This window comes from Heptranchias perlo, unplaced genomic scaffold (genome assembly GCF_035084215.1).
Source record: "Heptranchias perlo isolate sHepPer1 unplaced genomic scaffold, sHepPer1.hap1 HAP1_SCAFFOLD_1920, whole genome shotgun sequence".
Lineage (NCBI taxonomy): Eukaryota > Metazoa > Chordata > Chondrichthyes > Hexanchiformes > Hexanchidae > Heptranchias > Heptranchias perlo.
Window position 1 is genome coordinate 1 of NW_027139188.1, and position 15712 is coordinate 15712.

The window sequence follows — 15712 nt, forward strand, 5'->3', positions numbered from 1 at the left end:
TACCCCCCTCTCTGACCCCCCTCTCTGACCCCCCACTCCGTCCCCCCCCCCCTCAGAGAGAGACAGACGAGCTCCTTCATCGCCCTCTGTCTGGGACTGGATCTGACCCCAGGACCCAGAGGGTGAGAGGTCAGCGTCTGACCCCAGGGCTCTCCGGGTGATGTACCGTTCTCGGTCTGGAGTTTGCCTTGCTCGATGTCAACTCGTTGATCACTCTCTGTCCCTCCTCGAACTTCAGTCTGTACTCGTTCATCTGGTCCTCCAGTGTCCTGCACATCTTCTCCAGGTTCACCTAAAGAATCAAATCAATCAGGGAAAGAAATTTAAATTCAGTCAACTTCCAGCTCCAGGAAAGAAACCAAATTCCCAACACCTGTCACTCCCAGGGCAGGTACAGGGTTAGATACAGAGTAAAGCTCCCTCTACACCGTCCCATCAAACACTCCCAGGGTCAGGTACAGGGTTAGATACAGAGTAAAGCTCCCTCTACACTGTCCCATCAAACACTCCCAGGGTCAGGTACAGGGTTAGATACAGAGTAAAGCTCCCTCTACACTGTCCCATCAAACACTCCAGGGTCAGGTACAGGGTTAGATACAGAGTAAAGCTCCCTCTACACTGTCCCATCAAACACTCCCAGGGCAGGTACAGGGTTAGATACAGAGTAAAGCTCCCTCTACACTGTCCCGTCAAACACTCCCAGGGTCAGGTACAGGGTTAGATACAGAGTAAAGCTCCCTCTACACTGTCCCATCAAACACTCCCAGGGTCAGGTACAGGGTTAGATACAGAGTAAAGCTCCCTCTACACTGTCCCATCAAACACTCCCAGGGGCAGGTACGGGGTTAGATACAGAGTAAAGCTCCCTCTACACTGTCCCATCAAACACTCCCAGGGTCAGGTACAGGGTTAGATACAGAGTAAAGCTCCCTCTACACTGTCCCATCAAACACTCCCAGGGTCAGGTACAGGGTTAGATACAGAGTAAAGCTCCCTCTACACTGTCCCATCAAACACTCCCAGGGGCAGGTACAGGGTTAGATACAGAGTAAAGCTCCCTCTACACTGTCCCATCAAACACTCCCAGGGTCAGGTACAGGGTTAGATACAGAGTAAAGCTCCCTCTACACTGTCCCGTCAAACACTCCCAGGGCAGGTACAGGGTTAGATACAGAGTAAAGCTCCCTCTCCACTGTCCCATCAAACACTCCCAGGGCAGGTACAGGGTTAGATACAGAGTAAAGCTCCCTCTACACTGTCCCATCAAACACTCCCAGGGCAGGTACAGGGTGAGATACAGAGTAAAGCTCCCTCTACACTGTCCCATCAAACACTCCCAGGGTCAGGTACAGGGTTAGATACAGAGTAAAGCTCCCTCTACACCGTCCCATCAAACACTCCCAGGGTCAGGTAGAGGGTTCGATACAGAGTAAAGCTCCCTCTACACCGTCCCATCAAACACTCCCAGGGTCAGGTACAGGGTTAGATACAGAGTAAAGCTCCCTCTACACTGTCCCATCAAACACTCCCAGGGTCAGGTACAGGGTTAGATACAGAGTAAAGCTCCCTCTACACTGTCCCATCAAACACTCCCAGGGTCAGGTACAGGGTTAGATACAGAGTAAAGCTCCCTCTACACTGTCCCATCAAACACTCCCAGGGTCAGGTACAGGGTTAGATACAGAGTAAAGCTCCCTCTACACTGTCCCATCAAACACTCCCAGGGTCAGGTACAGGGTTAGATACAGAGTAAAGCTCCCTCTACACTGTCCCATCAAACACTCCCAGGGTCAGGTAGAGGGTTAGATACAGAGTAAAGCTCCCTCTACACTGTCCCATCAAACACTCCCAGGGTCAGGTACAGGGTTAGACACAGAGTAAGGCTCCCTCTACACTGTCCCATCAAACACTCCCAGGGTCAGGTACAGGGTTAGATACAGAGTAAAGCTCCCTCCACACTGTCCCATCAAACACTCCCAGGGTCAGGTACAGGGTTAGATACAGAGTAAAGCTCCCTCTACACTGTCCCATCAAACACTCCCAGGGTCAGGTACAGGGTTAGATACAGAGTAAAGCTCCCTCTACACTGTCCCATCAAACACTCCCAGGGTCAGGTACAGGGTTAGATACAGAGTAAAGCTCCCTCTACACTGTCCCATCAAACACTCCCAGGGTCAGGTACAGGGTTAGATACAGAGTAAAGCTCCCTCTACACTGTCCCATCAAACACTCCCAGTTCGATACAGAATGCAGTCACGAGTTTTCGAGTAATTGAGGTTATGATAACCTCAGATTCTCCTATTTACCATTCGTCTCCAGGTGACCCTCAGATTCCCCTATTGACCATTAGTCTCTCGGTGACCTTGGATTGCCCTGTTTACCATTAGTCTCTAGGTGACCCTCGGATTCCCCTGTTTACCATTAGTCTCTAGGTGACCCTCAGATTCCCCTATTTACCATTAGTCTCTAGGTGACCCTCAGATTCCCCTATTTACCATTAGTCTCTAGGTGACCCTCGGATTCCCCTATTTACCATTAGTCTCTAGGTGACCCTCAGATTCCCCTATTTACCATTAGTCTCTAGGTGACCCTCGGATTCCCCTATTTACCATTAGTCTCTTGGTGACCCTACCTTTGCCTTGACGACCTGCTCCATGTTGGAGGAGACATCATCGAGCTCCAGCTTGAACTCACTCTTTTCCTTCTCGAGTTTCTGTTTGACCCTCTGGAGGTTGTCGATCTGCTCGCCCAGCTCAGCCACCGAGTCGGAGTGCTTCTTGCGCAGGGCGGACGAGGTGGCCTCGTGCTGGAGGGTTGCCTCCTCGAGGTCACGCCGCAGTTTGAGGAACTCCGCCTCCCGCTTCTTGTTCATCTCCACCTGGGCCAAGGTGGCCCCGCCCGCCTCCTCCAGCCGCTCGCTGATCTCCTCCAGCTCGCGGGACAGGTCCGCCCGCTGCTTCTCAATCTTAGCCCGGGCCGCCCGCTCGGCCTCCAGCTCCTCCTCCAGCTCCTCGATCCGGGCCTGAGCGGAGAGGGAGAGGAGGGACACGATTTAACGGCATCCGCCACTCTAAACCCCACCACCGCCCCACCGGTTGCTCTTAAACCGCGCATCATGTGGCGGACAGCCGAGTGGCCACTGACCCTCCAACAGTGCGGCGCTCCCTCCGTACCGACCCTCCGACCCTCCGACAGTGCGGCGCTCCCTCAGTACGGACCCTCCGACAGTGCGGCCCTCCCTCAGTACCGACCCTCCGACAGTGCGGCGCTCCCTCAGTACCGACCCTCCGACAGTGCGGCCCTCCCTCAGTACTGACCCTCCGACAGTGCGGCGCTCCCTCAGTACCGACCCTCCGACAGTGCGGCGCTCCCTCAGTACCGACCCTCCGACAGTGCGGCGCTCCCTCAGTACCGACCCTCCGACAGTGCGGCGCTCCCTCAGTACCGACCCTCCGACAGTGCGGCGCTCCCTCAGTACCGACCCTCCGACAGTGCGGCCCTCCCTCAGTACCGACCCTCCGACAGTGCGGCCCTCCATCAGTACCGACCCTCCGACAGTGCGGCGCTCCCTCAGTACCGACCCTCCGACAGTGCGGCGCTCCCTCAGTACCGACCCTCCGACAGTGCGGCGCTCCCTCAGTACCGACCCTCCGACAGTGCGGCGCTCCCTCAGTACCGATCCTCCGACAGTGCGGCGCTCCCTCAGTACCGACCCTCCGACAGTGCGGCGCTCCCTCAGTACCGACCCTCCGACAGTGCGGCGCTCCCTCAGTACCGACCCTCCGACAGTGCGGCCCTCCCTCAGTACCGACCCTCCGACAGTGCGGCCCTCCCTCAGTACCGACCCTCCGACAGTGCGGCGCTCCCTCAGTACCGACCCTCCGACAGTGCGGCCCTCCCTCAGTACCGACCCTCCGACAGTGCGGCGCTCCCTCAGTACCGACCCTCCGACAGTGCGGCGCTCCCTCAGTACCGACCCTCCGACAGTGCGGCGCTCCCTCAGTACTGACCCTCCGACAGTGCGGCGCTCCCTCAGTACTGACCCTCCGACAGTGCGGCGCTCCCTCAGTACTGACCCTCCGACAGTGCGGCGCTCCCTCAGTACTGACCCTCCGACAGTGCGGCCCTCCCTCAGTACTGACCCTCCGACAGTGCGGCGCTCCCTCAGTACTGACCCTCCGACAGTGCGGCGCTCCCTCAGTACCGACCCTCCGACAGTGCGGCCCTCCCTCAGTACTGACCCTCCGACAGTGCGGCGCTCCCTCAGTACTGACCCTCCGACAGTGCGGCCCTCCCTCAGTACTGACCCTCCGACAGTGCGGCGCTCCCTCAGTACCGACCCTCCGACAGTGCGGCGCTCCCTCAGTACTGACCCTCCGACAGTGCGGCGCTCCCTCAGTACTGACCCTCCGACAGTGCGGCGCTCCCTCAGTACTGACCCTCCGACAGTGCGGCCCTCCCTCAGTACTGACCCTCCGACAGTGCGGTGCTCCCTCGGTACCGACCCTCCGACAGTGCGGCCCTCCCTCAGTACCGACCCTCCGACAGTGCGGCGCTCCCTCAGTACTGACCCTCCGACAGTGCGGCCCTCCCTCAGTACTGACCCTCCGACAGTGCGGCGCTCCCTCAGTACTGACCCTCCGACAGTGCGGCGCTCCCTCAGTACTGACCCTCCGACAGTGCGGCGCTCCCTCAGTACTGACCCTCCGACAGTGCGGCCCTCCCTCAGTACAGACCCTCCGACAGTGCGGCGCTCCCTCAGTACCGACCCTCCGACAGTGCGGCGCTCCCTCAGTACCGACCCTCCGACAGTGCGGCGCTCCCTCAGTACCGACCCTCCGACAGTGCGGCGCTCCCTCAGTACTGACCCTCCGACAGTGCGGCCCTCCCTCAGTACTGACCCTCCGACAGTGCAGCGCTCCCTCAGTACCGACCCTCCGACAGTGCGGCGCTCCCTCAGTACTGACCCTCCGACAGTGCGGCCCTCCCTCAGTACTGACCCTCCGACAGTGCGGCGCTCCCTCAGTACTGACCCTCCGACAGTGCGGCGCTCCCTCAGTACTGACCCTCCGACAGTGCGGCCCTCCCTCAGTACTGACCCTCCGACAGTGCGGCGCTCCCTCAGTACTGACCCTCCGACAGTGCGGCGCTCCCTCAGTACCGACCCTCCGACAGTGCGGCGCTCCCTCAGTACCGACCCTCCGACAGTGCGGCCCTCCCTCAGCACCGACCCTCCGACAGTGCGGCGCTCCCTCAGTACCGACCCTCCGACAGTGCGGCTCTCCCTCAGTACTGACCCTCCGACAGTGCGGCCCTCCCTCAGCACCGACCCTCCGACAGTGCGGCGCTCCCTCAGTACCGACCCTCCGACAGTGCGGCTCTCCCTCAGCACCGACCCTCCGACAGCGCGGCGCTCCCTCAGTACTGACCCTCCGACAGTGCGGCCCTCCCTCAGCACCGACCCTCCGACAGTGCGGCGCTCCCTCAGTACCGACCCTCCGACAGTGCGGCGCTCCCTCAGTACCGACCCTCCGACAGTGCGGCGCTCCCTCAGTACCGACCCTCCGACAGTGCGGCGCTCCCTCAGTACTGACCCTCCCACAGTGCGGCGCTCCCTCGGTACCGACCCTCCGACAGTGCGGCGCTCCCTCAGTACCGACCCTCCGACAGTGCGGCCCTCCCTCAGTACTGACCCTCCGACAGTGCGGCGCTCCCTCAGTACTGACCCTCCGACAGTGCGGCCCTCCCTCAGTACCGACCCTCCGACAGTGCGGCGCTCCCTCAGTACTGACCCTCCGACAGTGCGGCCCTCCCTCAGTACTGACCCTCCGACAGTGCGGCGCTCCCTCAGTACTGACCCTCCGACAGTGCGGCGCTCCCTCAGTACCGACCCTCCGACAGTGCGGCGCTCCCTCAGTACTGACCCTCCGACAGTGCGGCCCTCCCTCGGTACCGACCCTCCGACAGTGCGGCGCTCCCTCAGTACCGACCCTCCGACAGTGCGGCGCTCCCTCAGTTCTACACTGGGAGTGTGGGCCTGGATTGTGTCCTCAAGTTTCCGGAGTGGGACCCGAAACCCCGACCTTCTGACTCAGAGGCGCAATGACCGTCTCTCCCTCGCCCTTCAGCGTTTATCCCTCCGTTCCCCATCCGACATCCTCTCCCTCGCCCCTCGCGCTCCTCCCCACCCTCAATGCGTCGCGATTGAGACCCGTCTCTCACCCTCTCCTCCAACCTATTCCCAGGAACGTCAGAGAGAGAGAGAGAGAGGGACCCCCTCCCCCTCCATCCCTCCCGAGTCTCCCCTCCCCTCCTCCTATCGGCAGGGCTTGGCAAACCCGAAGCATGGAGTCAACTGACCGTCCTCCCCTGGTCGACCTCTCCTCCTCTTGCCCCCTCCCCCCCCGACCTTGGTGGGATCTCCTTCTCGGGGCCAATCTCAGCCGGGACTCTCGGTGGCCAAGGAACGTTGGAGATGTCCTTGGCCGGACAGGGCCTCACCTGGAGCTCTTTGTGCTTCTTCTGCAGTTGAATAGCCAGCGCCTGTTCGTCCTCAATCCTGCTGTTGAGGTGACTGATTTCGAACTCCTTCCTGCGGGGGGAGGGAGGGAGGGAGAGAGGAACGAGAGTGAGAGGCGTCACAGTGAAGGAAAGAAGGGGACTCGCCTCTGTCCGGCGCCTCCCAGGACATCCCATAATCCGTCGTGTCCAAATGACCCACTTTCAATGCGGCCATGTGGGCAAGCATGGCAGCCATTTTGTGCTCAGCAAGATCCCACAGACGTCCAGTGACCTGAACGCCCTCGTTCATGTGTTTTTTTTTTACTCATGTTGGTCGAGGGATAAATATCGAGGGAACCCCGAGGAGAACTCCCCCTGCTCTTCCTCCAATAGTGGCCGTGGGATCTTTTACCCCCCACCCGAGAGGGGCAGAGGGGGCCCTCGGTTTAACGTCTCGTTCCCCGAAAGACGGCCCCTCCGACAGTGCGGCGCTCCCTCGGTACCGACCCTCCGACAGTGCGGCCCTCCCTCAGTACCGACCCTCCGACAGTGCGGCCCTCCCTCCGTACTGACCCTCCGACAGTGCGGCGCTCCCTCAGTACCGACCCTCCGACAGTGCGGCCCTCCCTCAGTACTGACCCTCCGACAGTGCGGCGCTCCCTCCGTACTGACCCTCCGACAGTGCGGCGCTCCCTCAGTACCGACCCTCCGACAGTGCGGCCCTCCCTCAGTACTGACCCTCCGACAGTGCGGCGCTCCCTCCGTACTGACCCTCCGACAGTGCGGCGCTCCCTCAGTACCGACCCTCCGACAGTGCGGCCCTCCCTCAGTACTGACCCTCCGACAGTGCGGCCCTCCCTCAGTACTGACCCTCCGACAGTGCGGCGCTCCCTCCGTACTGACCCTCCGACAGTGCGGCACTCCCTCAGTACCGACCCTCCGACAGTGCGGCGCTCCCTCAGTACTGACCCTCCGACAGTGCGGCGCTCCCTCAGTACCGACCCTCCGACAGTGCGGCGCTCCCTCAGTACTGACCCTCCGACAGTGCGGCGCTCCCTCAGTACTGACCCTCCGACAGTGCAGCGCTCCCTCAGTACTGACCCTCCGACAGTGCGGCGCTCCCTCAGTACTGACCCTCCGACAGTGCGGCGCTCCCTCAGTACTGACCCTCCGACAGTGCGGCGCTCCCTCAGTACTGACCCTCCGACAGTGCGGCCCTCCCTCAGTACTGACCCTCCGACAGTGCGGCGCTCCCTCAGTACGGACCCTCCGACAGTGCGGCGCTCCCTCAGTACCGACCCTCCGACAGTGCGGCCCTCCCTCACTACTGACCCTCCGACAGTGCGGCGCTCCCTCAGTACCGACCCTCCGAAAGTGCGGCCCTCCCTCAGTACCGACCCTCCGACAGTGCGGCGCTCCCTCAGTACTGACCCTCCGACAGTGCGGCGTTCCCTCAGTACTGACCCTCCGACAGTGCGGCGTTCCCTCAGTACTGACCCTCCGACAGGGCGGCCCTCCCTCAGTACTGACCCTCCGACACTCCCTCAGTACTGACCCTCCGACAGGGCGGCCCTCCCTCAGTACTGACCCTCCGACAGTGCGGCGCTCCCTCAGTACTGACCCTCCGACAGTGCGGGGCTCCCTCAGTACCGACCCTCCGACAGTGCGGCGCTCCCTCAGTACCGACCCTCCGACAGTGCGGCGCTCCCTCAGTACCGACCCTCCGACAGTGCGGCGCTCCCTCGGTACCGACCCTCCGACAGTGCGGCGCTCCCTCAGTGACCCACCCTCGCCCCTCGACCCTCGCAGCTGAAGGGAGTACAGGCCTCGTCCGTGCGAACTGCCCTCCCAATTTAACCCTCGAATCCCGCGGCCCTGAAGACCTTGACGGGAGGGGAGGGGAGGAGCGGCCTGGATGTAGGCCCGGAGAGAAGCCTGGGACTTTCCTGCACATCTCGGGCCCACTTACTTTTTGAGTTTCTCCTCCGCTTGCTGCTTGTCGTTCTCCAAGTCCATGACGTTCTCCTGGGACAGTTTCAGGTCTCCTTCCAGCTTCCGTTTGGCCCGTTCCAGGTCCATCCTGACTTTCTTCTCCTGTTCCAGGGAGCCCTCGAGCTGCGGGGAGGAGGAGGAGAGAGGGGGGAGTGTTAATCGTCCATCTCTTGGTCTAAAGACCCTCCTTAGACCCCCCATCACCCTCAGGACCCTCCTCAGACCCCCCCATCACCCTCAGGACCCTCCTTAGACCCCCCATCACCCTCAGGACCCTCCTTAGACTCCCCACCACCCTCAGGACCCTCCTCAGACCCCCCCATCACCCTCAGGACCCTCCTTAGACCCCCTATACCCTCAGGACCCTCCTCAGACCCCCCCATCACCCTCAGGACCCTCCTTAGACCCCCCCATCACCCTCAGGACCCTCCTTAGACCCCCCCATCACCCTCAGGACCCTCCTTGGACTCCCCATCACCCTCAGGACCCTCCTTAGACTCCCCAATCACCCTCAGGACCCTCCTTAGACCCCCCATCACCCTCTGGACCCTCCTTAGCCCCCCCATCACCCTCAGGACCCTCCTTAGACCCCCCATCACCCTCAGGACCCTCCTTAGCCCCCCCATCACCCTCAGGACCCTCCTTAGACCCCCCATCACCCTCAGGACCCTCCTTAGACCCCCCATCACCCTCAGGACCCTCCTTAGCCCCCCCATCACCCTCAGGACCCTCCTTAGCCCCCCCATCACCCTCAGGACCCTCCTTAGACCCCCATCACCCTCAGGACCCTCCTTAGACCCCCCCCATCACCCTCAGGACCCTCCTTAGCCCCCCCATCACCCTCAGGACCCTCCTTAGACCCCCATCACCCTCAGGACCCTCCTTAGCCCCCCCATCACCCTCAGGACCCTCCTTAGACCCCCTCACCCTCAGGACCCTCCTTAGACCCCCATCACCCTCAGGACCCTCCTTAGACCCCCATCACCCTCAGGACCCTCCTTAGACCCCCCCATCACCCTCAGGACCCTCCTTAGACCCCCATCACCCTCAGGACCCTCCTTAGACCCCCCCATCACCCTCAGGACCCTCCTTAGACCCCCCCATCACCCTCAGGACCCTCCTTAGACCCCCCCATCACCCTCAGGACCCTCCCTAGACCCCCATCACCCCCAGGACCCTCCTTAGCCCCCCCATCACCCTCAGGACCCTCCTTAGACCCCCATCACCCTCAGGACCCTCCTTAGACCCCCCCATCACCCTCAGGACCCTCCTTAGACCCCCCCATCACCCTCAGGACCCTCCTTAGACCCCCCCATCACCCTCAGGACCCTCCCTAGACCCCCATCACCCCCAGGACCCTCCTTAGCCCCCCCATCACCCTCAGGACCCTCCTTAGACCCCCATCACCCTCAGGACCTTCCTTAGACCCCCCCCCCATCACCCTCCATCAAACAGAGTCATCGAGTCGTCGTCTCGGGAGGGAATTCCCGAGCTCAGGGCCCAGGCAGCTGAAGGCAGAGCCGCCAATGGCGGAGCGAAGGGAGTTGGGGAGGGCGAGGTGGGGGCATAATTCAGCCCAGGCCCGGAATGGAGCCTGGGCCTTTCCTGCTCTGTGTATGGGGGAGGCGAGGGGAGGGGCTAATTCAGCCCAGGCCCGGAATGGAGCCTGGGCCTTTCCTGCTCTGTGTATGGGGGGTTGGAGATACTCACGTCGTCCACCTGCTGCTCCAACTTGGCCTTGGCCTTGGTCAGACCGTTGACTTTGTCCTCCTCCCCCTGGAGGTCGTCCAGAGTCTGCTGGTGGGCCTCCTGCAGGGCCTTCTTCTCCTTGGTGAGTTTGGCGATGATCTCGTCCAGTCCCGCCATCTCCTCCGTCAGATTCTTCACCTGTTCAAACGTGGAATCGTAGACCGATGCAACACAGGAGGAGGCCATTCTGCCCATCGTACCTGTGCCGTCTCTTTGAAAGATCTATCCAATTAGACCCTTTCCCTTCAATATCCCACCCAGTCTAATCCCACTCTCCCCTCACTCCCCGTACCCTTTAATATCCCACCCAGTGTAATCCCACTCTCCCCCTCTCTCCCCGTACCCTTTAATATCCCACCCAGTCTAATCCCACTCTCCCCCCTCACTCCCCGTCCCCTTTAATATCCCACCCAGTCTAATCCCACTCTCCCCCTCACTCCCCGTACCCTTTAATATCCCACCCAGTCTAATCCCACTCTCCCCTCACTCCCCGTACCCTTTAATATCCCACCCAGTCTAATCCCACTCTCCCCCCTCACTCCCCGTCCCCTTTAATATCCCACCCAGTCTAATCCCACTCTCCCCCTCACTCCCCGTCCCCTTTAATATCCCACCCAGTCTAATCCCACTCTCCCCTCACTCCCCGTACCCTTTAATATCCCACCCAGTCTAATCCCACTCTCCCCTCACTCCCCGTACCCTTTAATATCCCACCCAGTCTAATCCCACTCTCCCCCTCACTCCCCGCACCCTTTAATATCCCACCCAGTCTAATCCCACTCTCCCCTCACTCCCCGTACCCTTTAATATCCCACCCAGTCTAATCCCACTCTCCCCTCACTCCCCGTACCCTTTAATATCCCACCCAGTCTAATCCCACTCTCCCCTCACTCCCCGTACCCTTTAATATCCCACCCAGTCTAATCCCACTCTCCCCCTCACTCCCCGTACCCTTTAATATCCCACCCAGTCTAATCCCACTCTCCCCCTCACTCCCCGTACCCTTTAATATCCCACCCAGTCTAATCCCACTCTCCCCTCACCCCCCGTACCCTTTAATATCCCACCCAGTCTAATCCCACTCTCCCCTCACTCCCCGTACCCTTTAATATCCCACCCAGTCTAATCCCACTCTCCCCCTCACTCCCCGTACCCTTTAATATCCCACCCAGTCTAATCCCACTCTCCCCCTCACTCCCATTACCCTTTAATATCCCACCCAGTCTAATCCCACTCTCCCCCTCACTCCCCGTACCCTTTAATATCCCACCCAGTCTAATCCCACTCTCCCCTCACTCCCCGTACCCTTTAATATCCCACCCAGTCTAATCCCACTCTCCCCCCTCACTCCCCGTACCCTTTAATATCCCACCCAGTCTAATCCCACTCTCCCCCTCACTCCCCATACCCTTTAATATCCCACCCAGTCTAATCCCACTCTCCCCCCTCACTCCCCGTACCCTTTAATATCCCACCCAGTCTAATCCCACTCTCCCCTCACTCCCCGTACCCTTTAATATCCCACCCAGTCTAATCCCACTCTCCCCTCACTCCCCGTACCCTTTAATATTCCCACCCAGTCTAATCCCACTCTCCCCCTCACTCCCCGTACCCTTTAATATCCCACCCAGTCTAATCCCACTCTCCCCCTCACTCTCCGTACCCTTCAATATCCCACCCAGTCTAATCCCACTCTCCCCTCACTCCCCATACCCTTTAATATCCCACCCAGTCTAATCCCACTCTCCCCTCACTCCCCGTACCCTTTAATATCCCACCCAGTCTAATCCCACTCTCCCCCTCACTCCCCGTACCCTTTAATATCCCACCCAGTCTAATCCCACTCTCCCCTCACTCCCCATACCCTTTAATATCCCACCCAGTCTAATCCCACTCTCCCCTCACTCCCCGTACCCTTTAATATCCCACCCAGTCTAATCCCACTCTCCCCCTCACTCCCATTACCCTTTAATATCCCACCCAGTCTAATCCCACTCTCCCCTCACTCCCCATACCCTTTAATATCCCACCCAGTCTAATCCCACTCTCCCCTCACTCCCCGTACCCTTTAATATCCCACCCAGTCTAATCCCACTCTCCCCTCACTCCCCATACCCTTTAATATCCCACCCAGTCTAATCCCACTCTCCCCTCACTCCCCATACCCTTTAATATCCCACCCAGTCTAATCCCACTCTCCCCCTCACTCCCCGTACCCTTTAATATCCCACCCAGTCTAATCCCACTCTCCCCTCACTCCCCGTACCCTTTAATATCCCACCCAGTCTAATCCCACTCTCCCCTCACTCCCCATACCCTTTAATATCCCACCCAGTCTAATCCCACTCTCCCCTCACTCCCCGTACCCTTTAATATCCCACCCAGTCTAATCCCACTCTCCCCTCACTCCCCATACCCTTTAATATCCCACCCAGTCTAATCCCACTCTCCCCTCACTCCCCGTACCCTTTAATATCCCACCCACTCTAATCCCACTCTCCCCCTCACTCCCCGTACCCTTTAATATCCCACCCAGTCTAATCCCACTCTCCCCTCACTCCCCGTACCCTTTAATATCCCACCCAGTCTAATCCCACTCTCCCCCTCACTCCCCGTACCCTTTAATATCCCACCCAGTCTAATCCCACTCTCCCCTCACTCCCCGTACCCTTTAATATCCCACCCAGTCTAATCCCACTCTCCCCCTCACTCCCCGTACCCTTTAATATCCCACCCAGTCTAATCCCACTCTCCCCTCACTCCCCGTACCCTTTAATATCCCACCCAGTCTAATCCCACTCTCCCCTCACTCCCCGTACCCTTTAATATCCCACCCAGTCTAATCCCACTCTCCCCCTCACTCCCCGCACCCTTTAATATCCCACCCAGTCTAATCCCACTCTCCCCTCACTCCCCGTACCCTTTAATATCCCACCCAGTCTAATCCCACTCTCCCCTCACTCCCCGTACCCTTTAATATCCCACCCAGTCTAATCCCACTCTCCCCTCACTCCCCGTACCCTTTAATATCCCACCCAGTCTAATCCCACTCTCCCCCTCACTCCCCGTACCCTTTAATATCCCACCCAGTCTAATCCCACTCTCCCCCTCACTCCCCGTACCCTTTAATATCCCACCCAGTCTAATCCCACTCTCCCCCTCACTCCCCGTACCCTTTAATATCCCACCCAGTCTAATCCCACTCTCCCCTCACTCCCCGTACCCTTTAATATCCCACCCAGTCTAATCCCACTCTCCCCCTCACTCCCCGTACCCTTTAATATCCCACCCAGTCTAATCCCACTCTCCCCTCACTCCCCATACCCTTTAATATCCCACCCAGTCTAATCCCACTCTCCCCTCACTCCCCGTACCCTTTAATATCCCACCCAGTCTAATCCCACTCTCCCCTCACTCCCCGTACCCTTTAATATCCCACCCAGTCTAATCCCACTCTCCCCCTCACTCCCCGTACCCTTTAATATCCCACCCAGTCTAATCCCACTCTCCCCTCACTCCCCGTACCCTTTAATATCCCACCCAGTCTAATCCCACTCTCCCCTCACTCCCCGTACCCTTTAATATCCCACCCAGTCTAATCCCACTCTCCCCTCACTCCCCGTACCCTTTAATATCCCACCCAGTCTAATCCCACTCTCCCCTCACTCCCCGTACCCTTTAATATCCCACCCAGTCTAATCCCACTCTCCCCTCACTCCCCGTACCCTTTAATATCCCACCCAGTCTAATCCCACTCTCCCCTCACTCCCCGTACCCTTTAATATCCCACCCAGTCTAATCCCACTCTCCCCTCACTCCCCGTACCCTGTAATATCCCACCCAGTCTAATCCCACTCTCCCCTCACTCCCCGTACCCTTTAATATCCCACCCAGTCTAATCCCACTCTCCCCTCACTCCCCGTACCCTTTAATATCCCACCCAGTCTAATCCCACTCTCCCCTCACTCCCCGTACCCTTTAATATCCCACCCAGTCTAATCCCACTCTCCCCTCACTCCCCGTACCCTTTAATATCCCACCCAGTCTAATCCCACTCTCCCCTCACTCCCCGTACCCTTTAATATCCCACCAGTCTAATCCCACTCTCCCCCTCACTCCCCGTACCCTTCAATATCTCACCGAAAGGCTGTTTGAACTGTGCAACAATTTGGGCGTCTCCGTGGGGAGAGAGATCTCACCTTGTTGAAACTGCCTATGTAAACATTTAGAATGGAAAACCCATATGTAAACAGTCACGCTGTCATCGTTGGACTTGGCCAGGGGGAGGTGGCTCTGCGGAGCTGAGTTGACCAAGTGTCTCTCTCTCTCCCTGCTCCGTGTCACACGCCGGGCTCCATGATAATATGTAAACATTTAGCATGGAAAATCTCTATGTAAACAGTCACGCCGGTCATTGCAGGACTCGGCCAGGAGGTGTCTCTCCGGGGTTGAGTTGACCAATGTCTCTCTCCCCTCTCCGAGCGCCATGACGATATGTAAACGAGCCGAGCTGTAACGGAGCCTCTTACCTTGTTCTCGGTTGCGTGTTTCTCCTTCTCCACCTTGGCCAGGGTCAGCTCAAGGTCGTCGATGTCCTTCTTCAGCTCCGAGCACTCGTCCTCCAGCTTCCTCTTCTTGGCCGTCAGCTCGGCATTCATCTCCTCCTCGTCGTCCAGCCTCTCCATCAGCTCCTTCCCCTTGGCCTCCAGCCCGATCTTGTTCTTGATCAGTTGGTCGCATCTCTCCTCTGCATCGGTCAGGTTGTCCTGCTCCTGTTGGGGGGCAAGGAGGAGGAGGAGAGACCAAGAGTTGGGTTAGATCTCGTCTGGGCTTTGGCGAGGGGGGGGGAAATGGGGAGGGGCTCCCATTGTCCTCTCTCTCTCTGCTGAGGGACTGGACTCCATGGCCTCCTCGCCCCCCCTCCCTATCTCTGTGACCTCCTCCAGCCCCCTACGACCCTCCGAGATCTCTGCGCTCCTCCAATTCTGGCATCTTGTCCATCCCCCCGATTCCCATCGCTCCACCATTGGCGGCCGTGCCTTCAGCTGCCCGGGGCCCTGAGCTCCCTAAACCCCTCCCCCTCTCTCTCTCCTCCTTTAAGACGCTCCTTAAAACCTCCCTCGTTGACCGAGCTCTTGGTCTCCTGTCCTGATATCTCCTCATGGGGGCCCGGGGACTGATTTACTTCCTGTGAAGCCCCTCGGGGAGGTTTTACTACGTTAACGGCGCTGTAGAATTGGGAATTGTTGTTGGCCGGGGCCGTTGCTCAGACACTGACCTTTTTCCATGGGAACAGGAGGAGGCCATTCAGCCCCTCGAGCCTGTTCCGCCGTGGCTGATCTGCATCCGCCCGCCATGGCTCCATATCCCTTGGCCAGCAAAAATCTATCGACCTCAGATTTAACGAGAACTCGGGGGGCAGGGGGGCAGTGGGGTCAGACACTGACCTCTCACCCTCTGGGGACCTGGA

General features: G+C 59.4%; 1 protein-coding gene across 1 annotated transcript; it reads right to left on the reverse strand.

Annotated features, from left to right (window-relative positions):
• Positions 1-166: 166 nt before the first annotated feature.
• On the reverse strand, positions 167-15014 carry LOC137309940 (myosin-6-like; the record flags this gene model as incomplete). Its single annotated transcript, XM_067977941.1, has 6 exons — positions 167-292; positions 2633-3022; positions 6502-6592; positions 8471-8616; positions 10204-10380; positions 14772-15014. Coding segments are annotated over 6 exons (1173 nt in total), but the record flags the coding sequence as incomplete, so codon positions are not given.
• Between the last annotated feature and the right edge of the window lie 698 nt (positions 15015-15712).